Raw genomic sequence first — 27,491 nt, forward strand, 5'->3', positions numbered from 1 at the left:
ATTTATGCGATATTGCGCTTAAATTTAAAAGAAACATCGTGTAAAATTACGCCAAATCCAGCGTTAATAAATGTGTGCGCTAAATATCGCAGATATTTACATGAATTTTTCATACGGTGCATGGTTTAGCATTATTTCAACGAACATCTCCAGTTGATTTAATGATGGTGATGACTGGGACTTAGTTTAATCTCTAAAGACTACGATACAATCTGCCCAACGTTTCGGCCATGCACAGAAGAAAACTCTGAATTTTAAATATCGCGTAAAATCTCCCTTCGTTTAATTTTGAGCTATACTTGGGATAAACAGCGAAATTGTTTACAAGCTTGCATATAATAGTGCTAATTTAGGTGACATCGCGCTTAAATTTACTTGAAATATCGCGTAAATTTATACCAAATCTAGCGTTAATCTTATCTGCGCTATATCTCGCAGAAATTTACATGAATTTTTTGAACGGTGTGGGTTGTGGCCTTTGTTGTTCACTTCCAACAACGGTAACGAGAAAAGCAGTCAATTAACAAATTGACAGTGATTATGCATAAGGGCGTAAACGCGATGATCGATTCTCTTCGTCGATTTTCTCTTTTGTTAATAACTCGCTGGATTTATCGTTTCTCGGTACGTTTGCTGTTGCTTTTGATAGTTAATACAACCTGTTACAACTCTGCATTGAACAAATTTTAGACAATTGTTTCGCTTAGCTGTAGCAATGCAAAGAGAAAATCGATGAAGAGAATCGATCATCGCGTATACGTCCTTATGCATGCTCACTGTCGAAATCACCAAAACAATAGCTGTTATCGGCTAAACAGACACCGAAAAACACAGCTGCTGCAGTCGACAGCTATAAGAGCCCGCGCATACTCTTTGATGTGATGATATTTTTTTGTTTTTGTTGTGCATAAATCGATCTAAATGTTATCTAAATGGTTTTTGAAAATTATGATTTTTTTCTGATTGATTGAATATCAACTAAGATAGACTGTATTATATCTGATTTAATCTATCGTCCTTTTGTATCCTCGTCTCGTGAATTAACCCACGAAAAAGATGTAGCTACGTTGCAAGAATGCATCAGAGAAACTAGAAAAGCTAGAATGATAAAATTTGTTTTACTTTAACCATGCTGACATGAGTTCATCGGATGCACCCCATCATCACCATCATCATTATCATCATCAGCACCAGCTTCGACTTCATCATCAAAAATCCTCTTTCTGTTACTTTTTCAGCTGCAACTCTCCATTCTTTCCAATCTTTTGATACATTGCTCACTATAGGGCGAATAAAATCATGCACGAACATATTCAGCGAATGTATTCACCATTTACTCTGAAGCTTGACTATACTTCCGTTATACGCATAACTGTTCCGTATAAACCTTATGGACCATGGGACACTTATGCGTGAAAGAGCAGCTTAAACTACTATGAAATTCTTATTATTTATTATTAAAAATACACTTAACAAAGTTTTCATAGTTTCCGTTGAGAACACCCATGATAGTTTTCCAATAACAAAATTAATTATATTAACTGAAATTCACATAACATTGATAATTCACACAAATTTCATTGGATACCTAAGGTTAATGTGATTTTTTGGGGCGATTCCCAATTATGAGTTCGTTTGAGAAGCTCTCAAAAAAAAATCTATTGGGTATTCAAAAATGTAATTATTTTTTTGAGTGCAGCTTATTAGCTTTATTCAAGCTATGCTATGGTGAATAGTATGCATTTTAAACACCACATCAGCCGGATGTGTTGCGTATGGATTGTCTTATCTGACTGCATTTTAGTTGTGCTCCATCCACATTTGAGTAACAGAGAGGCACAGAATAGCACACAAAGGACGATGTAGCTAAAAGGGATGCTGCAAGAATTTGCCATGCACGGTGGATGCCACCCGGAGGGATATTCGAGAATAAGCCTTGAACCTAGTCAAATTGTACGCTCTAATGGGATGGCCCGAATTCGTTAAATACCAGCCGTTTGTACATATTGCACATTTGTTGGCTCGATCTCCCTCGGAGGGGTTTGGGACGGCGTCAAAGGGACAGACCGGAGCCATAGTGTTGTATGCTTCGGTGCCAAAGCCAGAAACTTTGCTCTGAATTTCTGCCATTATTATACGCGAACGAGGAACGAAAAAAGAAATACGCAAAAGGATACGGTTTGGGTAGATGCGATACAGGATGACGGATTCTTCTGGCCTTACACTTATTTATAACTACTTGAAACAGAGATGTAACACGATGCCTTAGAATGGGGTCAAATTTCAATGAGCAGCATCATATGCTTCAAGGTAATCACGGCTTAATAACTGCTCTTATCCAGAACCTGTTATTGATATAAGTTAGTAGGATATCGATCTGACATTTTTTAACACGAAGACAACACAGCAAAGCAGTGTCTTATAACCAAATACCATCAATTTAATACACTTAGACTATTACAAATCAGCATGATTACACTTTCAAAATATACCAAAATTTACACTCCAACGGGTATGTAATATAGACGAGCTATCAAAAAACTAAAATTAAACTGGATGCTAGCAAGGTTAAAAATTAAATCAAATAGAAGTTAGGGTTATGAATGACCCGACGAGACCCTACTTAAAGCACGCGTTTTTCCTTAAGAAAATTAATCGAGAACCTATTGCAAAGATGCACTTAGATGCTCTCTATTACAAAGATGCTCAACGATTCGGGTATTAGTACAATCACTGAAGAAGTCTGCACATTGTGCACAAAATACGCGGACCGGTGAAGCATAAGCAATTAAGGCAGTGGAATTAAATGAAAAGTAATAATCCTTCTTCTTTTATTTTTAGGCGTTCTCTTATAAAAGGCCACATTCATCAGGATTCACTTCCACAGTTGTCAATTGAGAGCTTTCTAGACCTGTACCTTTTTGCATTAGTATAATTACAATCATTACATTATAAGTTCTCCCGCAAATCCAGAGCATTCAGCGTTCAAATTCGGTACAGTTGCTGAGGACCTCAATACAGATCGAAAGAGCAGTTAGGAGCAAGGGGGGGGGGGGTATAGGAGATACGTATTAGAGGTTATTCTCTCAGGTGAGCACAATTAATCAGATTTGAGAAGAATTTTCCGAGTACTGATTGTAGAAAAGATGCATGAAATGGCAGTTAAAATGAAAAGATAAGAAAAAAATTTCGATAGCGCCTATACCCTAGATTTTCCAACGATGCGGGGCAAAATGTCCTATCTAGTTATCATATAATATGCCTCCAGAATAAAGGAACAGTATGCTTTATACTCTACTTAATATACGATGTATAATACTGTACAAAAATGGAATAAATATTATTTTTTATTGATTGATAGAGGATAATTCATTAAGGTAAAAAAATCACCAAACGTAATAAAATACTACTAAGCCTTTTAGAATACATTATTATTATTATTTAGCTTTATTAAGGAGGCTTTCAGCCTTGGGCTGGTTCGCCTCCAAGTTTTTTTTAGAATACATGTAATCATTGTACACAGCTTAAAAAGTAGTGTAAATTTGCGTTACTATGAGGCACATAAACGGAGCGTCGTATATCATACAAGTTTACATTATAGATCGTGTAAATTTATAAGACATGTCATCAAATATTCCATATGTTGTATGCAACTGTCCATATTTGTAAACTACATTTCTTGCAAGTTGCTGGTTTACGTGAAAAGGAAGTTTACATGCATGAATGTTGCATGTTTAAAATTCAGATTTTTCTGTGCAACTATACAAAAAAGCATCTCAAAAAGGCGCGCTACGATTTTCTTTTAAATTTTTTCCATAAATGCAGTTTGACCCAAAACTTTCATAACGGAATTTTGAATCGGTACACTACTTTCAATCAGGTACAGTGCTCCTATTGGTCGGTTCTGGAATCTTTTGACAGAAATTTGTTTACACTGCCTTTCTCTTGAAATTTTGTGAAAAAAATAAAAAAGGAGTTTGGTTTCTTGAAGTGCCACGCGATGGAAGAAAAAAGATGAGAATTCATTTTGCACTCAAGACATGAAAACCCGGCATGGACATGGGGACGAGCTGAAAATGACCAAAACCACCGTCGGTGGAGTGCTGAAAAGTTTCAAGGAACGTTTGTCTGTTTCCCGGAAGGTGCAAGCATGGCGTCGAATCGATACAGTGGACCGGAAATTACGTCAGAACGTCATGAAAGCTTTCATAGCGAATTCAGGACTTTCGTACGTGGATGTGACCGGAATATACGCATTCGGTAGGGTTTCTTCAATGATCGGGCTATAAAGCAACCGAACCGGACCGCAAAGCAAAACATTACGGTCAAAACATGGGCCCGAAAGCTGTATGACCAGGTGATGACCAAATTCAACGGATGCATCCTTATGGATGATGAAACGTATGTCAAATTGGACTTCAAAAAGCTTTAGGGACAGAAGCTTTATGTTGCCAGGGGTCACGGAGATGATCCCAAGAAATATAAATTTGTTTTTGCAGACAAGGTTCCCAGTAAGCTGATGATCTGGCAGGGAATCTGCAGCGGTGACCGAAATATTCCAATTTTCATCACAACCAACAATATGAACGAACCGTTATACATCAACGAAAGCCTGAAAAAACGTGTATTGCCGTTCATAGGTCCCACAATGTTTTGGCCAGATTTGGCGAATTGCCACTACCGTAAGAATGCGCAGCAGCGGTATCGTGATAATGGAGTAAACGTCATTGGGAAAGAGAGAGATTGAGGGGTTCCAGGATTTTCGCCCAATCGAAATGTATTGGGGTATCATCAAAGTTTAGTGAAGAAGAGTGGAAAAATTACTAAGGGTGCTATTTCGATGGCCAGATACTGGAAAAAACAGCCGTTGAGGCCAGCAGCTTGTGTAGAAGTTGATGGCACGTATCAAGCCCAAAGTTCTAACATTTTCTTCTAATAACGTTTATTCCAAACCAAACAGATTCTGAGATACATTCGATTGATACCGATTCTAAATACAAATACAGATACAGATACATACAGATCCATGACAATTATTGAAAAAGCTCAAATTTTCTCCAAACGCCAGAAAAAAATATTTGCACACAATTTCAATTTATTCTCAACTGTTTTGGCGGTTTCAAACATCTATTTTGGCATTTCTCATTAGCTTTTTCGTATTGTTACATATTTAGGTGTTTTACCAATCATCCAATCTACTACGTCCTATCTATTGTTTGTTTGGTTTTTATTTATGTTGCTCAAAATCATGCAACTTTGCTGACACTATTTCACAAGCCTGGTATGTTTAACTACACACTTAGAAATACACCGGAGACGAACCAGCCAATGGCTGAAAGTCTCCTTAATAAAGACATAAAAAAAAACTTAGAAATACCTAATCTTATACGTGAATCCATCTTTGACATAAAGTATCAGACAAAAACAAAAACATGTCAAACTCCGAGACTGAAAAGTTCGGAAGTACGTTTGATTGAGATCACCTAAATTTACATCAATTTTTCTTAGCGTGGTTAGAATGGTGTTGTTCAAGCATTTCAATCGGTTGTTCAAGCTTTTTGATGACTCTTTTGGTGCTCTATTTTAATTTAATGCCGATTTGTTCGAAGAGAGTAACATCATCCATAGTGAGTTCAGACTTTTCTGAAGTTAGTTCAAACTATTCCAAAGTAATTTATCTCCGTTTCGGTTGCTTAAAAAAATTCTTTCTGCCTTGAGCACAGACAATGCAAAATCAATGATTGTCCAAAATGCATGTATTATCCAAAGCACATATTTTACCTTAGGGTAAGTGTGTCAGTTCTTGGCTCAAATGGTCCTATTAATATAGGATATTATTATAGGTTAATATAGCATATTAATATTCACATTATGTATATCATTCATGGCAAAATTTATTTCGCTACAAGATTATAACATATATTTAGCCAAAAATTTGAAAACATATTTCGAATTAGATTTTAAAGGCTTAAATCTAATTCGAAATATGTTTTCATGATTTATTTTGAGTGGATATATGGCTAAATATATGTTCTAATCCTGCACACTAAAAAAATCTGAATTTTACTGGTTATGTAAACATCCATGCATGCAAACATTCATGCATGTAAACTTCCTTTTCACGTAAACTAGCAGCTTGCAAGAAATGTTGCAAACAAAGGTGGAAAGTTGCATACAATATACGGAATATTGCATGACATGTCTCATAAGTTTACACGATTTATAATGTATGACTTATGACGCTCCATTTATGTGCATCATAGTAACGGAAATTTACACTACTTTTTTTAGCTGTGTGTAACGAAATGAATTTTGCTGGAGCTTGAATGCCAAACTGGGATACTTACCCTATTATAGCTTCTAAGACCACCACTTTTTAGAAGTTTTCTGCATCTATTCTAGGACTCCATAAATTAATCTTCCAAGTAATGTTTATCGCAAATTGCTTTAAAAATATATACATTAATAACAATTTTGATTTCCACTTTGTCTGTGCTGGGGTCATATACGTTTAATTTTATAGTAAATTCAACATTTTATTGCGATGATGGTAAACTTTTCATGGTGTTACTATATTAATATAAGTGTTACAATACTTTTCTAAGTGATGTGAGCTTATAACACATAGTATGTGCGTAAATACAGCTTATCAAAGACATACAATTAAAGCTTGCTGTAGAATAAAACAAAATTGTTTTTATTGCTTTAATCAGAAAATGTATTTTACACCGAAAATCGTAGTGAATGTGCAAAAAGTTCTATATAGCAATGTTGAGAAACTTTCTAAAAAGGCAGCACTCTGCTCATTGGTGTAGAGACCTGTGTAGACAAGACCTTCAGCTACAACTTCTATAGAACAAAATTTTCATTCTTGGCATCAACTAAATGTAATCTAGGTTCCAAACTTAAATTAAGAGTAGATCCAACAAGCAATATTAGATTTGTTGTCATGGAACATGGAACCACTGCCACTAGAAGTGAGCATTTGCTCCGACAAAACATCTACAGCAAAATAGTAGAAGTAGCAAGCGAACATGTTTCGAATACGAAACAGAGGAAACGCTCATTCATTGCAACGAACGATTGTACAGCACACACATGCATTAATCTTCAGCGCACCTCCTCATACCCTCCACTCCGAATTCTTTGTATCCCTTTCGGTTATGCTCTCCATCTAGTAAATTCAACAACAACGACACATAATAGTGGTAGCGTGTATCATATAGTCCACAGCATAAGAGCGAACATAACATTGGGTGCCGTGCCATGGCACATGCAACGAAAACCGAGATGCGAACTACATAGGTATATACACATTGAAAACACCAAAGCATAAGGGAATAAAGCCAACACCAAGAGATAGAAGAGGAACCAAAATAATGCAGGGACTGCCTCAACATTTTTATTTACGTTTTGGACTTTTCTTCAATCAACTTCTTCCACCCTCATTTTTTATGTTCTTTCATGATCACGTCTTTGTGTTTGTGCCATTCGACTACATGGACCGTACGTACATCAAGGCATTGCCATGGAAAACACCATCGCGATCTTTTCCTATGCCCATGACGAAAGTCGGCGAACCTAGCCAACGAACGATGCAACGACTTCCGCTAACCACAATATTTGCGATGCATCTAAACAATTCAATGTGGGTAAGTGCAGCCACTTTCAGTTGATCATAAAGGTAAAACTTTTCCATAGATCAACGAAGATCAGTCTCATGTTTGTTATCTATCACTGCCTTTTATTCGACGAACCTCGACATGAACCAAGCTTGCCACGCCACGCCAACCAGTTTTCAAGATGCCGAATTCACACTTTCATGATGGTTCACATGTTATTACACTGCTGCAAGAATATGTGAAAATGGTATTAATTTTATCATTTCGTGGCAACTTTCACCCTCCAAACAATTTCGCCTGTTGTTCGGTACCGCCATCGCTCTCGGATGAAAGGGGCATTTCGTGGCCTGGCATGACATGAAAGCGGCACGGCGCAAAAAGTGGAAATCGATTCATGCCTTTTTCGCTCAGAAACTACAGCCTCTGCTTCAACAACAACATCATGCAGCAGCAGCAGCAACATCATCATCATCATCATCATCATCATCATCTCAGTCTACTGTGAACGTTCAAGATCACGATGCAACTTTCAACCACGTTTCTACAGACCAGCACCTGTAGAAAGCTGACAAGTTTTGAGAAAATCTTGAAAAAAAAACAATTACAACGTGCCATAATCGTTAAACCAAAACATAACTGATAACAAAATCGGTTTTGCAAAATTTGCAAAATGAAATCAGTTCCAAATAAATAACACTCTCGGTTTACTTCGGCTGACGTCTTCAGAAGTTTCTTCATTTTGTTAGGACTATAATTTGGAGGAAAAAAAATTATTAAAATTATTGCCGTACAGATGGCACAGCGATCTCAACTTTATTAATGTTGCGTCCTAAAGGTTTGCCGTCTTCGACAAAGTAGTATGAAATTTTATGAAAAGGTAATGAAAATATCAAAACACATATTCAAATAACTGAGATATAGGGAGATTTGCAAAATTTATCAAAAAAGGTGTAAATTCTTTTAAATTTGTACTTTTATCATTTTTCGTGCATCATTACCGATCAGTAAGATAATTTCTGGAAGAATACAATTTTTTTAGAGTACTTAAAAATGAAATATCACAGAAAATGCACTGGTTTACGAAAAATGTTATCAGTTATTCAAAATGAATATCAAATTGAATACAATCGCTCAAAAAATCTCAGAGCTTTAATGAGGCATATTTGATATAATCTATTATGAATGGCAAAATGGTAAATGCGCCTTTTAATCAGGAAATGTTCCCAAATCTACTAAAAACATTTCGGGTGTATAGATGAGCGTAGCAATATGAAAGCAATTGAAGTTGAATATTTCTAAGCTTCTCAAACAAGTTTCTAATTAGGCTTCGTATTTCAAACTTATTGCTTATCGCATATTAACTTATTGCGTGCTCTCAACTTAGTGTTCTAATTTAGAACTTCTAAATGCACTTCCACAATAATTAATTGAGTGCTTTCGATGCTTGTACCATTTTTGCATTAGTATAGTGGTGTGGCAAGTACAATCATACTCTATGCCCAGGAAAGTCGAGAAATTTGCCAACCCTAAAAATTTCTAGACCGGACCGGGATTCGACCCGAACCACCTCCAGCATGGTCTTGCTTTGTAGCTGTGCCTTTACCGACTGAGCTAAGGCAAGCCCAAAAAATAAAGAAGCTTCTATAGGAAGTTTTTAAAAGGGTAAAACGCTTTTGAAAAATGTTTTTGGAAAAAAACCATTCAAAAAATGAAGCATATATCGAAGACAACATATCAAAAAGACTGGCAACTCTACCATTTTTTCATACAACCGCTATGAGACCGGCACAATCACGTCATCGGACGCAAAAAGGTAAATCTTTCGAACGAATTGGATAGCATAGATTACCACCTCATAATAATGGTTTGTGTATTTGCTCATTTCTCTATGCGTTACTTCCACCTTCGCTCGAGCGCAGCGCTACTGCATCTGTCGCTTGGATTTTGCCAAAGTTGCGAGTCTTCTTGATTTGATGTCTTCGCTTAAATGAAGTTTCTTAAAGCAGTAACAAAAATAAGCTTCCTAGAGGCTATTCGTAAGCGACGTAGACAGTTTGTGTTTTTGGTCCATATTCACACGAACCAAAAATTTATTACAATGAATGTTAGTTCCACTTCCCATAATCCTCTGTTCACGAACATCGCAGCGAATGTTAGAAGTTGACCTTACAGGCGATGTAATGGTTTTTTGTCTTTTTTTTTATTTCGTGTTCTATTTACGCTTTCGACTATACTAGTAAGCTTTTTATTTATAACATTGTAGAACAACGCACACACTTGCCTCGAATCTCTCCAGCAGAAAAAGCATACGAAACCTAGTCTGAGAGAAAATGAGCGCTTCGTGTTTGCTTTTAGGCCATCCATGTCCAGAAGCGTAGAGAGAGCAGTGAAAAAAGCACAGGTCTAAAAATCGCAACGTTCGTGGTTCGAGTCCAGTCGGCCACCTTTTTTCCATTTTTTTTTTCGACATAATTCATTTCAATCACTAATACACTCCACATTTTCGGTCTCCAATTTTCTTGCATTGGACCGCAGCTAGGTATATCGCATCCTCGGTTCATGCCGTCTCCACTAACATCCTCTGATGATGAATCCCACATAATTGTAAGCGAATCTTACAACCCCCGGTTGGGTGCTTTGCATTTTTTTTTGTAGTTTCAACTGTCTACGAATGTGGGATAGAAATCACTCAAAAACAGTCAACAACAGTGCACAGCCCCTGAAAGAAGTTTCTAAGCATTTAGCCATTGCTACGCTTCTCTAATTAAAATAAGATAATTTTCCCACACGCAAACCAAAAATCTATTACAATGAATGTTAGTTCCAGTTCCTATCATCCTCTGTTCATGAACATCGCAACGAATGTTAGCAATTGACCATGCAGGCGATGTAATGGTTTTTTGTCTTTTTTTATTTCGTGTTCCATCTACGCTTTCGACTATACCAGTAAGCTTGTAGAACAACGACGCACATTGTAGAACATTGTAGAACGACGCACACACTTAACTCGAATCTCTCCAGCAGAAAAAGCATACGAAGTCGAGCATGCGAGAAAATGAGCGCTTCATGTTTGCTTTTAGGCTGACCATATTCTGAAGCATGGAGAGAGCAGTGGAGAAAGCACAGGTCTGATAGTCGCAACGTCCGTGGTTCGAGTCCAGTCGGCAACCTTTTTTTCTATTTTTTTTCGACATAATTAATTTCACTCACTAATACAACTCCACATTTTTCGGTCTCCAATTTTCTTACATCGGACCGCAGCTAGGTATATCGCATCCTCGGTTCATGCGGTCTCCACTTACATCCTCTGATGATGAATCCCACATAATTGTAAGCGAATCTTACATCCACCGGTTGGGTGCAGTGGTATTTCTACTCGAGGGGTGCGACACATCTAAATCTCAATTTTAGATGGTCGAAAAATCTTATTCTAGCAAATCAATCTACAAAAAATCTGTTTTTATCTTTTGCATCTAAATCCATCTACTCGCATCGCTTTCTATCTTCTTGCAGAAAATCTTCAAAACCATCATCGATCCTATTCCTATCTATTGATCGTGAGTGCATCTCTCAAAAGCAAAGTAACATTTTTCCTACATCTTAGATAGAGTACATCCGTTTGCGTTACGTTGACGTAAATTTGACAGTTAGACAATAGATTTGGATGTCGGTTTGCCACAACGCGTCAGAGCAGTACATTAAAAGGACCACCCCAATCAAAAGTAGTATGATGAAGTATGAAGCATGCTAGCCATGGTTTAAAAACATATTCAAGAACAAGATAATTGTGAACAATTTTATAAACCAGCTCATTATGTTCCTTATCTTGTTTCGGGCCCCCGAAAAAATGTATGTTCCTGATAGTCGCTTTTTGTCAAAACAAAATTTCAAACAAACCCTTAATCTTGTCCGATTAAGCCCAATTTTTGCATAGGATCTTTGTTCGAGCCAATAAGCATTTTTTTAAATGGTGTTTGTAAAATTCGATGGCACCCTAATTAAAGAAGGAAGTGAATACAAACTTTCGGAAGATTTTTTTTCCTTGATTTGTTTTCTGTCGATTTTCGATGTTTTCCGCACTGAGTACCAATGCTATCGACGCCAGGAAGGCAGCTCCCACACCTGGACCCTACCTATCGACCCATCAACTCATGGACCGGGGATCAACGGCTTTAGAGATTTTATGCCTCAGAAAACGCCAGTGGCGCCAACTGCTATTAAACCCAGGCAATCATGCTTACCACTACACCACCTCTTTCGGACCTCTTTCGGAATATATCGGTTTCAACTGAAAACTGAAAAAAATCTTCCCGGTGATGTTTGAAGAAACTTCCGGAAGAGTAGGCAATAATTTCCTGGGAAGTGGGAAGACCATTCCAGGAGAAGCCAAAGTTCTTCATGGATCGTTCAACAGAATTTAGAAATGAACATCCTGATAAACCTATTTGGTCAGTGGATAAAAGTATTTCCAGATTCCCGATTCGGAAAGAGCCTTCAACTGCTTCCCGATTCCTGGGTAGCCATATATGGTCAGGAAATCGAAATACTAAAGGGTGATACGGTCAATATCAACTTGACGTATTTCTTTCAATTTTGCATTTAAAAAACCTGAACACCCCTCATTTTGAAGGTGTGTGTGTGTAGAATGTTGCTCCTATTTTGATTTTGGAATTCACTCTTCAGTTGTCAAAATGCCGTCCAAGCAAGAAGAGCAGCGTATCAAAATTTTGCTCGCGCATCGCGAAAATCCGAGCTACTCGCACGCAAAGTTGGCAAAATCGCTAAAAGTTGCCAAATCAACCGTTACAAATGTAATTAAAGTGTTTGGGGAACGTTTGTCGACAGCCAGGAAGTCTGGATCGGGGGGAAATCGAAAACCGGAAGCCGCTGAGACGACAAAGAGAGTTGCCGGTAGTTTCAAGCGAAACCCTAACCTCTCTCTCCGAGATGCCGCAAATAAGCTGGGTGTATCGTCTACAACCGTGCATCGAGCCAAAAAACGAGCCGGACTATCGACTTACAAGAAGGTAGTGACTCCAAATCGCGATGATAAACAAAATACGACGGCCAAAGCGCGATCCCGGAGGCTGTACACGACGATGCTGACGAAGTTTGACTGCGTGCTAATGGACGACGAAACCTACGTCAAAGCCGACTACAAGCAGCTTCCGGGACAGGAGTTTTATACGGCAAAAGGAAGGGGAAAGGTAGCAGATGTTTTCAAGCACATGAAACTGTCAAAGTTCGCAAAGAAATATCTGGTTTGGCAAGCCATCTGTACCTGTGGCTTGAAAAGCAGCATTTTCATAGCTTCCGGGACTGTCAACCAAGAGATTTACGTGAAAGAGTGTTTGAATAAACGTCTGCTGCCTTTCCTGAAGAAACACGGTTGTTCCGTACTGTTTTGGCCGGATTTGGCATCTTGCCATTACGGTAAAAAGGCCATGGAGTGGTACGCCGCCAACAACGTGCAGGTGGTTCCCAAGGACAAGAACCCTCCCAACACGCCAGAGCTCCGCCCAATTGAGAAATACTGGGCTATTGTCAAGCGGAACCTAAAGAAGACCAAAAAAACTGCTAAGGGCGAGCAGCAGTTCAAGGCAAACTGGCTTTCTGCGGCGAAGAAGGTGGACAAGGTGGCTGTACAAAATCTGATGGCAGGGGTCAAGCGTAAGGCCCGGCAATTCGGATTTGGAAAAGCGGCAGCCTAACTGAATATATTTCCTGAATTTTATACTTATTGAACTTGAAAAAGAAATTTAATTTGATTTTTTAAATAAACGATTTCACAGATTTACACGCGTTTTCCCTTGACCAAATTTTGACCGTATCACCCTTTAGTCATAAGTTTAGGGTCGACACTTATCACATACAAAGTATTAGCTCGATTGATTATAAAACAGCCGAATAATAGCGGTGGGTAGAACTTATCACCTACCAAGTTCTAGACAATAATAAAACACACAACTTAACAGAAGACACCAAGTTTCTAAATCTTTATTTCTGAGAGATACATCGATTTTCATGCAAAAAATTGCGCATTTTCAAATCGTTATAAGTTAGTTTTAGTTTTCGACACTGTTTTGCATGCAACATCCCATGTAACATTGCAAGTTTTATTGAGGTTTTGAAGCATTCTACAAGTCTAATTCATGGTCCAAAGAACCCTCATAAAACACAAATTGTTACTTGAGAACTTTTCGGCACTGGATTCTGAAATGTAGAACTTTTCGACTCTTTTACTTTTAATCAGGGTGCCTTCCATTCATTTTAGCTAAGAAAATGTTTTATGAAATTATGGAATAATAAGATTCTATGATAATATTTTGTTTGTGTAAGCAATAAGAAAATATTGTGAAGTTTGTGTCTGACGCATAATACCTGCCAATTTTGCTACATTAGCTTCGCAATAAGCGTCATTTATCTCACCCACTTTTCGCTCTTCACTCTTCGCGAAGAGGCGATCAGAAAATCGCTCATTGTGACTATGTTAAAGCTAAATTTAGCATGTTTTGTGTGTCAAACATAAACTTTACCATCTTTTCTTATAACTTACACATACAAAATATTATCATAATATCTTATTATTCCATAATTTTATAAAACATGTTTTTCGCCAAAATGAATGGAAGGCACCCTGCTTTTAATTAGGAAAAGTAGACCATTATGTTATTCTAAATATTGTCAATAAGTGACACTTTTCAGCACTGAAAAACTAATGTTTGGCACTGTGTGCCGAAAAGTGCTAATTTTAGAATCTTTAGAATAACATAACGGCCTACTTTTCCTAACTAAAATATCAGTGCCGAAAAAAAATACTAGTCGACACTCTTTTTAGTGCAAAATAGCTATTTTAAGCACGAGCCGTAGTTTATCCAACGAAGTTTAAGGAGTTGTATGATTACGACCAGTGCTAAAAAATTGCATACTATATTTTTGCACTCAAAAAAGTGTCGAAAAGTAGAACTTTTCAGCACGGGGAGTCGAAAAATAGTACTTTTCGACACTGTTATTTTAGCTAGGAAAAGTAAAAGTTGCAAAAGATGATTTGAACAGCATGAGTCGTAGTGCTGAAAAACCGAATTTTGCAACGAGTTGCACACAAAATTTTTGCACTCAAAAGAGTGTCTCTTTTCAGCACAGTGCCAACAAATAACTATTTATAGCCTGAATTAGTAAGCTAAACTTCACAACAAATAGGGGAAATGTCTCTAATGTTGGCCTATGGATCTAAGATTTGGCCCATCGCTAAAAATCTGCTATTTATCAATTTTATCTAGATGAACGCGTTATTGGAACGTTACTAATGGATATTTTTGGTAGCTATTGAAAATTTAGTCGTTTGCTGAATGTATGTATGGGCCCAAATTATGGACACTTAGGCCGACATTACCTGCATTTCCACTATTATATCGTATTAAGTTGTAGAACTACCATTTCAGAAGATTATCAGCTACTTAAACTGTGATTTTCAGCAAAGCGTGATTGATTCAATATCCAATAAATATACATAGGTAGCAAATTTATTAATCAAATGAGCACACATTTAGGGAGGGTTATAAGGAACTAATGTGATATGTATTACACTGTATAGAATCAATTGGATTATTGTAAACACTATATAGCTAATTGCCTCTGAATCCAGCCACGTATGATTTTTTGAAAAATAAGTTTTTTTATTCTTGTGGAGTGTTACATGCTGTATTATAAATGTTGTGCAAATTTAACCATCTTGGCCATATTTTTCTAATGTTCCTGATACATTTATCATCATTTACCAGTTACTCAAGTCCTAACTAACAGACAACTTTCAAAGAAACACCCTTCCCCATTAGTTCATGATTCCCTGAAAAAAAAAGTTATTCAACTGCACAAGAACAGGATGTATGAGTTCTGAACTTGCAACGAAGGCCATCAGAAAAGGAATCCAAACATACGAAAGGTAATTCTTTTGGTTGTTTATAATTTACTGCAACTTACAGGACGACCATCTGCTGCACATTAAGTGAAAAACCCGCACCACAACTTTTAATCATTTTTATTTTATTCTTATTCATCACCCAAAAAGGACGAGTTGATGCATAGTGCAGAAGGATCAACTTTGCAGGAATTTTCTACAGTCGCATCAAGAGATTGGTACATATTCACACTAAATAAAATGAAATTTGTGCATTGATCAAAACAAACATGAGCCAATCGAATAAGAAAGAACGCCAACAAACAAAGCTAGCAGCTCTTATAAGTTCAAGAACCTTTTTTTTTTGAAGGTCTCCCTTGCTATCCCTTCCTGACTACCCCTTAATTTTTCCATCTGCCGGTTAGAATTTTGGCCAAGAGTTTCCAACTAATACAAAGCAAACCCTCCGTTTCTTACTCTTCGAGTGTATGTACAGTGCCAAGCCGCATAGATACGAGTATAGGTCGTAAAAAAATCTAATTATAATCAAAGCGTTGAGCATATATTTCTCTAAATCGACTAGCAGAGCGAGTTTGAGACGTTAAAACCCAAAGAGAGCCGATATCCTTATGGATCGCACAAGGGAAAAGAAGTAGATTTCATTTTCTTGCAAGTGGCAAACGAGGGGACAAAACATCAGTCAGTTTCGGCAGCGTGCAGAAAGTTACACGAAAATACAACAACCACCACATCGCAAACGAGGTCAATGAATCCTGAATCTGTCGCTATTCCGCAGAGTTCAAGAACCCCGGGCTGATAAGAGGCGCATGCGTCGCACCTTCTCCCATCCAGGCGTTCCGCTCCCCGGCACGTACAAGCCTACGGAAGCGCACCACAACCCACCCATCTTCGACCCAAAACATGAAACACGCGCCTCCGGGAAGCGATAATACTCCCCAAATTCGACCCCCTTCTTTGGCGAAAAATTTTCCACTGCCGAAAATTACGGAACTGGTAGGTGCCGATAGTGTAGTATTGGCAGGATCAAATTTACATTGAAATTTCGCCGGCAGTTTATTCCAAATCAGCTCAAAAATAATATTATGGTTTTAGCTCTCAATAATTTGCTTTCTGATTCTATCCATAAAAATGCTTTCGACCTTACCTTTCAATTGATTCAAATTGAAAATGATAAAATTCAAAAACCTATAACAATACTCAAAGCAATTTCTAAGTTATCGTAAGACCATTTGCGATTTTGCTTGAATTGAACATTTCAATGAAAATGGTAGCAAATCAACCATATTGTCATAAGACAGGATGAACTCAACAACTTTTATAAATAACTTCAAAAGTAGATTTATAGTAACTGCTAGCTAGCTCACTCAATCTAACACCACGATCTCCTCAAAAACCTCCCAAAATTTCACTTACATTCAATTCTGTAACGATTTTGTCCTCATTTAGGATGAGTACAAGAATTTCAATTCCACCATATTTTTCTGATTTATTTTTTATTTTTGAAAAAAAAATGCACTGAATTTGGTTGCAATTTGAGATCAAAAATACGATAAAAACGCGTAGAACAAAACTGTGAACTGTGTTTCATAAAAAGTAATTAATAGGTTAATAATAGGAAATTATTTCCGTTGTTAACTCAATTAGGTAAGTGTATATAAATCATTTTTAAACAATCGAAATTCAGAACGGAAACTTTTTGAACAAAGTACAGAACCGAGGAGGAAGTTGATGCAACAATTAATACTTCTATCTTAAAAGTCCACCTAGCTCACACCGGGACTTTGAAGTCCTGCAGATTCACTTTTCTTAATATGACGCTTTTTCTGAGCATTATCAGCCCAAAGTCTAAAAGTAATAGCACCAATGCTACCGACGTGCCAGGAAGGCAGCTCCCACACCTGGACCCTACCACCTATCGACCGATCAACTCATGAACCGGGGACCAACGGCTTTACTTCCCATCCGAAGGAAGGCGTGATCAGAGATGTTATGCCTCAGAACATCCCGGCGGCAAATTAAGATGCAGAATCCCGTTTTTCGTAGACCAAATTCAATATGGCCGTCTAAAATTCCAAATATACGAAATTAAAGCCCTGACGTTTCCTTTTCGAATTGCATTTTTAGACATATATTGATTTCAATCATCCAAGAATTTGTAAAAAAATAAAAAACTTAAACTGTTCCAGCCCCTATTTATAAAGGGGTGCCATCGTTTCAACATACTATAGAAAGATTTTTCTATGTACATAGCTATGGAATAATTGAAATGTGGACAGTGGAAATTCTTCTCCCAACTTGTTGCATAAATAGCTATTAGCTATTATAGCTTTAATGTGCTGTAAGTTGAATGCGCATCAAATAAAACACATGATAGCCAATTTAACTTTTCAAATATTTTATTGCTGTAAAATAAGAGCTTTGGAGATAGATTTTGTTTATCTTAACAGAAAATTATTTAATTTTGTCATTTATCTAATTTACTGTATTGTAGGTGTTTGGACCAGTCTAATGCAATCTTTTATTTTTTTACCATTATAGTCAAATCTTTACTAAATATTTATTATATGATAGTCAACACACATTTCAACCCTAAAATGTAAAAATCAAAATTACGGCCGATTTTTGTATGGCGTGGTCGTACTCGTTTTTCTTATTGTATTTCTGTCATAATTATGATGTCGTTGTGCTCGTAATGCTACTAATATACTAATGCGTTGCACAGTGATCACAAAACATCATTTAACGGAAAATACTTGAGGGTGTTAAAGGCACTAGCTTAAGGTCAATAGCGTCTTCATAGTATAGTTTTTTTTTTTTCATTTCTTTTAGCCAATCTTTTGATGTAAAATAAATAAGTGTGGTTCCTATGATAAGTGAGAGCTATATATCAACTCTTAAATTAGTTCAAATAAACGATCGAAATGTTAAAAAAAAAGTTAAACAATTAATCAAAATGAACTTTGCTTAAGATTGGCTCATGTTTTATATTGCCGCTACAACTAAAACGGGAAAAACCCACCCACATGGCTCTTCAACTATTGTTTTCAACTCTAACCAATAAGTGAATATGCCCGGCGCCGCTATAGAGGAAGGTCGTTATAGAGAAGTTATCACAATATATATAAGATTTTTATGGGATTTTCAAGGGGCCAGTGGAAATGTCACTATTGAGAAATTTGTCGCTGTAATCCTAAATTTTAGCTTGAAGCAACGCTATCGATATTTGGTGACAAAACCCCACAACACGGTTTCACATTCGAAACATATTGAAGAAAATAAACATACTGCTTGATCCTTTTCTGAAAATTAGTCTTATGAGTTTCATTTATTGGTCCTTGTGCAGTTTATGGAAGTTTGCTGTCATTTTTTTCGTGAAATTCCAAACAGATTTTAGTTAATTAAACAAAGAATGGAAATAAATCTATAAAACACTGGCCAGACTGAGCAGTTATAACATAAGCCTATCTTGATGGCATTTTTTCTTGTCGATAATTGAATAATGAAAACATGATAACTGAATCATGAAAATATTTAGTGACACATTTTATTTTTAACCCTCATGTAACTACGAGTAGTATGATCTTATTTAAAGCATCATATTGTGAACTGTTCAGAAAAGTACTAGTTAAGTCAAAATTTCAAAATTTCTTCTCATATCAGATACCTCATAAGGGTTCACAGAACTGCATAAACGCGTCTACCCTCCAATAGTACATGCATATAAATGCCATCGGTGCATACTGTCGGTAACTGCCAATCGGACCATCATGCGAATCAACGCCCTCGGATACCCGAAGGAACTTGGATCTCAACTTTGGCTCCGCCAACGAATGATACGAAGGCGAAATTTTTGTTATTGTTTTAATGTTGGATGGAAAAAGGAGAAAATATGGCTAAAGAAAGAAAAATAGCGTAAATAACAGATGGTGTGTAACATTCATCCGCCAGTCAAGTTTTTTTTTCATCTACTCTTTTGCGTTCTTTCATTCCCACCCGTTTCATTATTACATTTTTTCCTCTGAAATTCATCGGCTTTTGGCCTGCTACAGTCTTGAACTGAACCCGAGAGCAGCAGCAGTCAACAACTTCCCTTTGGCATTAGCGCAGCATAAACATCGCAGCATAATGTGTGCAGTGTGTATCAGCATCGAAATTGCCGCATGTGAAGAACACACACTCTACACTCACTTCATAGTATCGGTTTTTCGCGCATATATCTACCTACACCTCCCGTTTCAATGTCTCGCATGATCCACGACTCGACTTAAATGTCGTTCGTGGAAGATCTTCACAATGCTACACTATTACACTACTGTAATGGTTTAAGTGTCGTTCGAAACGAATGGAATCTTCCGAACTTTTGAGAAATATTTCAAACAATTAACAATCAATTGGACAGAACGTTCAAAAGAAGGAACTCCCAAAATTCAGCGTATTCTTGAAATCCCACAACAAATTAATTGTTGTGATCATGCATAAAAGCAAATATATTAACAATATGATTCACTCTTTCGCTTGGCTGGCGAACCGAATATTTAGCGATGAAAGCACCTCTGTGGCCAAAAAGGCTACCAATGTATTTGTTTATCGTCACGAGGAGTAAACCAAATGAAAATTTGTTTAATATTTCAAATGAATGTATTTCGGCATTTTATTTATTTTATGACAACAGTGACATGTTAGACAAATTTAATAGTAATACACACAATGTAATTAATGAAAATAATTTGACTCTTACTTTTGTAATAACTGCTATATTCACACCCCTCGATTGTAATTGAATGATTGTTGCTAACCTTTTTCAACGCTAGATGGTTTGTGAAGCAATATTTTGCGGGTCGCCATTGCAACATTTGGAAAAGACATGAATGGATCATATTGTTAATATGATATATTTGATAAAAGGCGCATCATCATCACCTCCTACACACACTATGTATTTTTATAATTTGACGTGACGGAATACATCTTTGACATAAGCAATGAAACGTAAACAAAAATTTCATGTAAAATTAAGTGATTCCAGACTGAAAAGTTCGTTAATCGACATAAAATACGATTAATTGAGCTGAATTCAGTCTCAAAGCACCTAAATTTACATGAATTTTTCCAAGTGTGTAAGTGAACAAGGTTTGCGAAATTTTAGCTCTAAACAACGCTTACTGTAAATTTACTAAAAATTAGATTAAAAAATAATGTGAGGTGTATACAATCCATATAATACAACAAGTAGTACGTAGTGCTGTAATTTAACGAAACTAATTTAAAGCAAATCTTTCAATACACATTATGGATAAGGTTTTTATGAATTATCATTCTACAGTACACAGAAAAAAAAATCTGAATTTTAACTATCGCGTAAAATCTCCCTTCGATTAATTTTGAGCTATACTTGGCATAAACAGCAAAATCGTTTGCAAGCTTGCTCATTTATTCGATATTGCGCTTAAATTTACACGAAATATCGCGTAAATGTATGCCAAATCTAGCGTTAATTTTATGTGCGCTATATCTCGTAGAAATTTACATGAATTTTTCGAACGGTGTGCATCATTATTATTTTTTGTCTATCCATAAAAGTTCAAAGAGCTGTCATTTTTCATCATGTACATCAAAATTTATGAAATTTTGTGACTCGATTGTTCAAGTCTGTATACATTTAGTGCAATTTTAGTAAATCACTTCTTATATATATGTATACATTTTCAATTTGTTTTTTTCTTGAAGTACAGTACCCGTTCGTTTTTGACACGGTTCAATTTCGGCACCGTTTCAAAATCGAACGAATTGAAAATAAGGTATTTTTGTTCCTTGTTATTAAAATATTAATAGTACGACTCACAAAACCATACATTAAATTTAAAAATATAACCGTTCGATTTTGGCTCGGATCGATTTTAGAAACAATCAATTTTCGGGCTTGTTGTCAAAACCGAACGCGAAAACACAATGAACCAAATCAACAAAAAAAAATTTTTGTCAAAAGGTTATTCTTTTGAACTGTTCGTAAATCCAGAGTTAAATCCATTCCCGACTAAAAAAATACAATAGGTCAACCTGTTTTTCGCCGTCTATGAAAAATTGAGCCACTCTGCTTTTTTATTTTGCAGCCAAAAGCATCGACATGCTCGTGAAAAAATACCCATATTGGAGCGTATTTTAGACTATTTAGATTTTTTTTCCAACGTTCGGATTCCAAAGCATTAATGTTATTTTTAACCATACTTTGAGGATTTTGAAACAAAAACCAAATTCTAACTTTTTTGTCGTGAATCGGTTTGAGCCAATTTGAAACAGTTTAAAAGAAAAATAACCTACTGACAACAAATGATAAAATAATTAGCTTATTAAGTTCATTGTACTTCGAGAAATAACATATTGAAAAATGGAAGAATAGAAGCGATTTACTAAAACTGCTCTAACTTTATACATACTTGACCAACCACATCACTAATTATACTATACAAATAAAATCGGAATACTTAATCAACCAACAGCTAAAAATTCAAAAAAAAAATAATGCGCATACTGTAATGTAACAGCTCTTTGAACTTTTATATAGAGGCGATAAAATCATGGTGTATTATTTTGTATGACCAGCACTGTAGCTGATAGTCACACCCAAAAATATTACTAAGCAAAGAATGATTAACTTTTATACATAATCGGTTTAAACATCGAATATGTACCGATTTACTTAACAAGTAATCTAACATTGTTTGATTTGTATGCTAAGTATGAATATCGAACATCAAGTAATTGTTTAACCAAAGCGCTTTCAGAATCATATCACCAACCATTTTTCATTTCAACCATTTCTAGTGAACAATTTGGTGCTGGTTAATGTTCAAATTGTTTTGCGAAGCCTCTCTTCCTATTGAACCTGGAAAATCGTACCGCGGTAATAATCTGAAAGATTTATCTAAATTTAAACCAAATTTAAGCAATAGTCGAACCACATCCGTTGCTGGAGAAAAATATGCCTCGTCTCAAGAAAGTGGTCGTTATGGTAACAGTCTGCGACAACTGCGGCATTTAGACGAAATAGAACAAGTTACAAGGATTGAGTTCACAGACATGCCATGAAAGATGCTCTGGGTTGGTATTTTACATTCGAAGGCCTGCTGGCGGTCATGAACTTGAATGACGGTACGAGCAGCGGATAACTTCTTCGGACAGATACACGCGGCCATCGTTAGGAATAAGCCACTACAGATAGTGCTTGATGATTTAACGAGAAATAGTGAGGAATCTGGATGAAGCATTGCAGAAAATCAAATAACACCGGTCCCACCAAAAGAATGAGTAGCTCTTCTTCTTTGCATTTCAAACTTATTGCATATCGCATATTAGCTTATTGTGTGCTCTTAACTTAGTGTTCTAGATGCACTTATTATAGTTATTAATTGAGAGCAGGCATCGATGTACCATTTTGCGTTAGTATAATTGTGTGGCAAGTACAATCACACTCCATGCCCAGGGAAGTCGACAAATTTTCCAACTCGAAAAATTCCTAGACCGGACCGAATCGAAGCCCCATGAGTAGCTCGGGCTGAACATCATAAAGACGGAAACCTACGAAGAGGATTGCCACCAACTGTTGGGTTGGATCGCAGCTATTCCTACAATATTAGGTATAAAACGTTTAATAAATAGTAACAATAAATGTGTACAAGATTAATTAATTGTGCATCATATGTTTATTTCAATTTTATACATTGTGACGAATAAACGATTTTTATACTAAGTTCGTATTCTCTCTCTATTTAGTGAGACTTTTAAACTAGTTAGCTTAGATTTTTACTGAGTGTACAGTGTTTCGATATTTATAGGAGATTCAATCTATACTTTGGTGAAAAATTGCACTTTCTAATGAATTGGTAGAAAAGCATTGAATCTTCTTCATAATCATTAGGAAAACCACGCACTTATTTTCTCCAAAGCAAGAAGTGAATCTACTATAAAAAGTTTCGAGCAACATGCGAAAAGGGCCTTGAGCCTAACGTAAACAATGACTTTAAACGTCGAAACACAACACAACAACACGCCTCAGTAACAACAAAAACCCACGCAAACTTAGTATACCATCTGAAAGACCAAGCTTCTTCTACTAGATTCTGGTGTCGGTTTACCTGAATGAGTCCTTATTCGCGAGAAATCGACGTTTAAAGTCATTGCTACATAAGCCTTTTTCACATGTTGCTCTAGGATTACGATCCATCAAATACACTAACGAACTCATGTGTTAATAATCGAACAACAAATAACTGTAAATAAACACTAAAAAATACCTAGTTGAGAGCTTGATGGTTCCAGGACAAACGTAGATAGCACACGTTTCGTTCACCCCTTCAAAACGCCATTGATAAAATATATTCAAAATATGATCATAAAATCCATGTTTGTGTACAAAATCGGAAGTGTTATTAGTACCTTTTAGCTTCCATCAAGGTCATTGGAATTCTGAAATGAAACAAGTCAATGTTTGTATCAATTATGTACGATTTTATTACTTCAAATGACTGTGGATTTCAAATGTCAAAAAATATTTTCTAAAGCGTATCGTATTGATTTATTTAACGATCAGATAAACCTAACAATAATTTAACAATAAATAAACTAACAATATCAACTCGTTTCAAACATATTTATTTTAACTGACGCAACACAAACCTAACAAATCAAATCAGTAGACCAAAATAATAATAAAAAAAAAAAACAATACATAAATATATATAGAAACAGAGTAAGTATGTATATATCCAATATTTCATCAATTATTAAAGGAGACATATGAAGTGCTCCAAAGTAGGGAAAATATCGACAAAATAGCCACAGAAACCAAATTTTGTTCAAATCTGTTACGTATTCTTTTGCATAATTTCTCAAATAAGTGATCACTGCTTCAATTTCCACAGTTATTGAGCTTTCTTTGGTGAATTGGTATTTTGTTTTGTCAACACAATGATACTCTTTACAAGCAGGAAAGCTCCCAACAAACAATTTTAGCTGCAGACTAGCTTATACAGGCAAAAATTAGCTGTATAAGCCAATTTTTGGCTGTATAAGCTAATCTGCAGCTAAAATTGTTAGTTGGGTTGAGCCCAGACAAACAGAAGTAATATAATAATTGAAATGAAGAATCGTATAGCACTACATATTTAGTCAACAACGCATATGATAAAGAAATTCTTCGATTAATCATTTTTGTATCGTATTAAATTGTTCAAACTGTTATTACAGAATAAATCGAATATTATGTCAAATCAAAGTTTATAAAGGAAATTAAAATTTGCACGTATATGACCACCACTTTTGTACGTAAAAGTTCTTTTTGTGCATTATACAGTAATTCTTCCATTCATGTGGAGGGTGGTACCGTCCACCTACCGCTGTGTCTTGGCTGTCGTTCAAGCGGAAGCGCTGATTTTATGTATGTGATTAGTGTCAACTATAGATACTATAGATTCCATAGATAAGCGGACGCAAAGTATAATGTAGCCAAACGAACTGTCAGTTAGAGTAGCCAAACGAGCATGACTTCATCATGGTGTTGTTTGAGGGAGAAGAATTCAGTGCCAAAATTTCAAAGGGGCGTAATTGCTTTTGTAAACAATGACTTTAGCCGTAAATTTTCCGCGAATGAAATCTTACCTCTCCAAAATTACAATGCTAGCTGTAAAGGAAACATTCCTCTACCTGGTGGTGTCATTATTTTGAGTGAGCTTTTATTCGCGAGAAATCGACGGCAAAAGCTATTGTTTACAAATGCAATTACGCCCCTTTGAAATGTTGGCACTGAATTGTAATATTATGAGCACAAAACGCTATCCACACTCCAAATTCCGATTTATTTCGCGAACAAGGGAAGAAGGAAAGATCCTCGATTCATTGTTGCAAAGATCTGCTTTGCACTTCATTTTGATCTTTTACGCACGAAACAAAACAAAACTGCACAACGAAGAGCTCTATGATGGCATGAACTTTTTTCACGGATGCCAGTAGGATCATTTATTTTTCATGGTTGCCAAAACAACTTTTTGTGCCTCCGCTTATCTATGGAATCTATAGTATCTATAGTGTCAACCATAAACTACTTATCTACAGAAGGTCGGCTCAATTGATTGAAAGACGGCAGAGAGATAGCGGTGGGTGGACGGTTCCACCCACCGCATAAATGAAGGGATTACCGTATACGAGTTATTTGTTGAGCTTTTCACTCTCGGTAATGGCCGCTTGCAAGGGGTTTTAAATGCAGCGTTTGCTGTTGTTTTTGTACTAGCTGGTTAACACATGTCGTTTCATTTTCCTCTGTTCCTAGGAGGGGTAAAGGGAGGAGGAACACGTCAAACCTCCAGTAAGTGCCAAAAATATCCGATGGTGTAAACGTGATTGCCTCTCATTCGAAAGGGCCTGGGTTTAATCCCAGTCGGCGCCGTCGGGATTTTCCGAGGCATAAAATCTCTGATCACGCCTTGCTTCGGAAGGGATGTAAAGCCGTTGGTCCCCGGTCCATGAGTTGATGTGACGATAGGTAGGGTCCAGGTGTGTGGGAGATTCCTTCCTGATATCGGTATCATTGGTACTTAATACGGAAAATAAGATCGAAGGATAAAAAGGGCCAAAAACTACTGTATACGCATTTTAAAACCCGCATAAGCCGCCATTACCGAGCGTGGATGTATCGAGCTTTCCACACTGTTCGCATATTGCAAAATCCTCTATGATATGCAAACACTCTGGTTGTCTGGGGGGAAATGTATCAAACCCTCCACCTCCGGCTTGGTAAATCACTGCCTACCAGAACAGGAGAGCTGCTGGAAGAACCACCGATCGTCCAGACCACAATAAGAAAGTTTAGTAAAACCATTCTTAACATTCCATAGTAAGTACATACTAAGAGAGTTTAGTATAAGACAGGAGCGGACTAGCTGGTTTTGAGTCAAACGATATGTCAAAGCTAGAGCGAATCGAGCAGCGCCTATCTTGATTACATTGGCAGTGTTGCTAGAAATCACCTTGACATTGTAGGTTGCCAGGGCAGTTTGTTTTTAATCCGCTCCTCTCTCATACTAGACCCTCTCTAGTACATACCATTCAGAATAAGGCCTGCTTGTCCTTTACTGTACATAGAAGTCGTCTCTGTTCTGCTAGATACATGACTGCATGTCACTTGCCGCGTTGTCTGCACGTTTCTTCGGGACCTTCTGGTCTTAGAGTTACCTCTATGGTTAAATCAAGTAATGAAACACTCAATTTTCAGTAAAATCTCGTTGGCGTGCAACAAATTCCGATACAGATAGCAGCCCATGAGGAAACGGATGAAAAATACGTAGGGTATAAATACGGGCTACTGAAGCCCGTTGAGGAAATTCTTGTGACGAATTTTGGCGGACAAGCAGCAGCAGTAGCAGCAACAGTAGCAGCATGAACTGTAGCACCACAGCAGTCAAGCAGAGCAGCCGAGAGCATTGCAGATTCGTGTAGCCGTGATCGAGGCTGGAAACTTCGTTGCGGTCACGACAATCATCTGTGAGTTTTTTTTTTTCAGGCATCCTCTAGAAGTTTCTTCTGATTACTACCGGAAAATTCATGTAATTTATCCTAGAAGATCATTCTGACTTCCCCCCAGAAGTCCTACTGATTTGTCCCGATATTGTCTTCCGACTTTCTCCGGAATTTTCCCTAATTTTTTCTCTGAAAGTTTCGTCGACTTGTTCCAAAAGTTTCCTGGATGATGATCTCCCGACAGATTCTGTCAGCTTCTCCTGGATGTTTTTCCAACTTTCCTGGAATTTTTTTGCTGGAAGTTCTTTAAAACCCCTCAACAAAGTTACATCAGTACTGATTCTCTTGATTTTTTGATTGATCTTTCCTGAGGGTAGTTTCCTGGTAGAGTATACGCTATTTTCATTGAAAATTAATATTTAGCATACTGTACACACTAATCG

The 27,491-nt window shown here is 36.8% G+C and overlaps 1 protein-coding gene across 4 annotated transcripts in view; it reads right to left on the minus strand.

Moving 5' to 3' along the window:
• wech overlaps window positions 1-27,491 on the minus strand; it is a 47,785-nt gene that overhangs the window by 16,333 nt on the left and 3,961 nt on the right. For 2 of the 4 annotated variants that reach the window (XM_065226714.1, XM_065226718.1), the window contains exon 2: window positions 23,974-24,003. The exons of 1 other annotated variant lie outside the window; for it this stretch is intronic. In XM_065226714.1, coding sequence (XP_065082786.1) covers window positions 23,974-23,996 — 23 coding nt within the window. In that variant the 5' untranslated portion in view covers window positions 23,997-24,003. Of the gene's footprint in view, window positions 1-23,831; window positions 23,938-23,973; window positions 24,004-27,491 lie in introns of those variants that run through there. One more of the 4 variants, XM_065226717.1, reaches the window with a different exon arrangement.

This window comes from Ochlerotatus camptorhynchus, unplaced genomic scaffold (genome assembly GCF_037179485.1).
Source record: "Ochlerotatus camptorhynchus isolate MF236.1 unplaced genomic scaffold, CSIRO-AGI_Acam_v1.1 ptg000258l, whole genome shotgun sequence".
Classification (NCBI taxonomy): Eukaryota; Metazoa; Arthropoda; class Insecta; order Diptera; family Culicidae; genus Ochlerotatus; species Ochlerotatus camptorhynchus.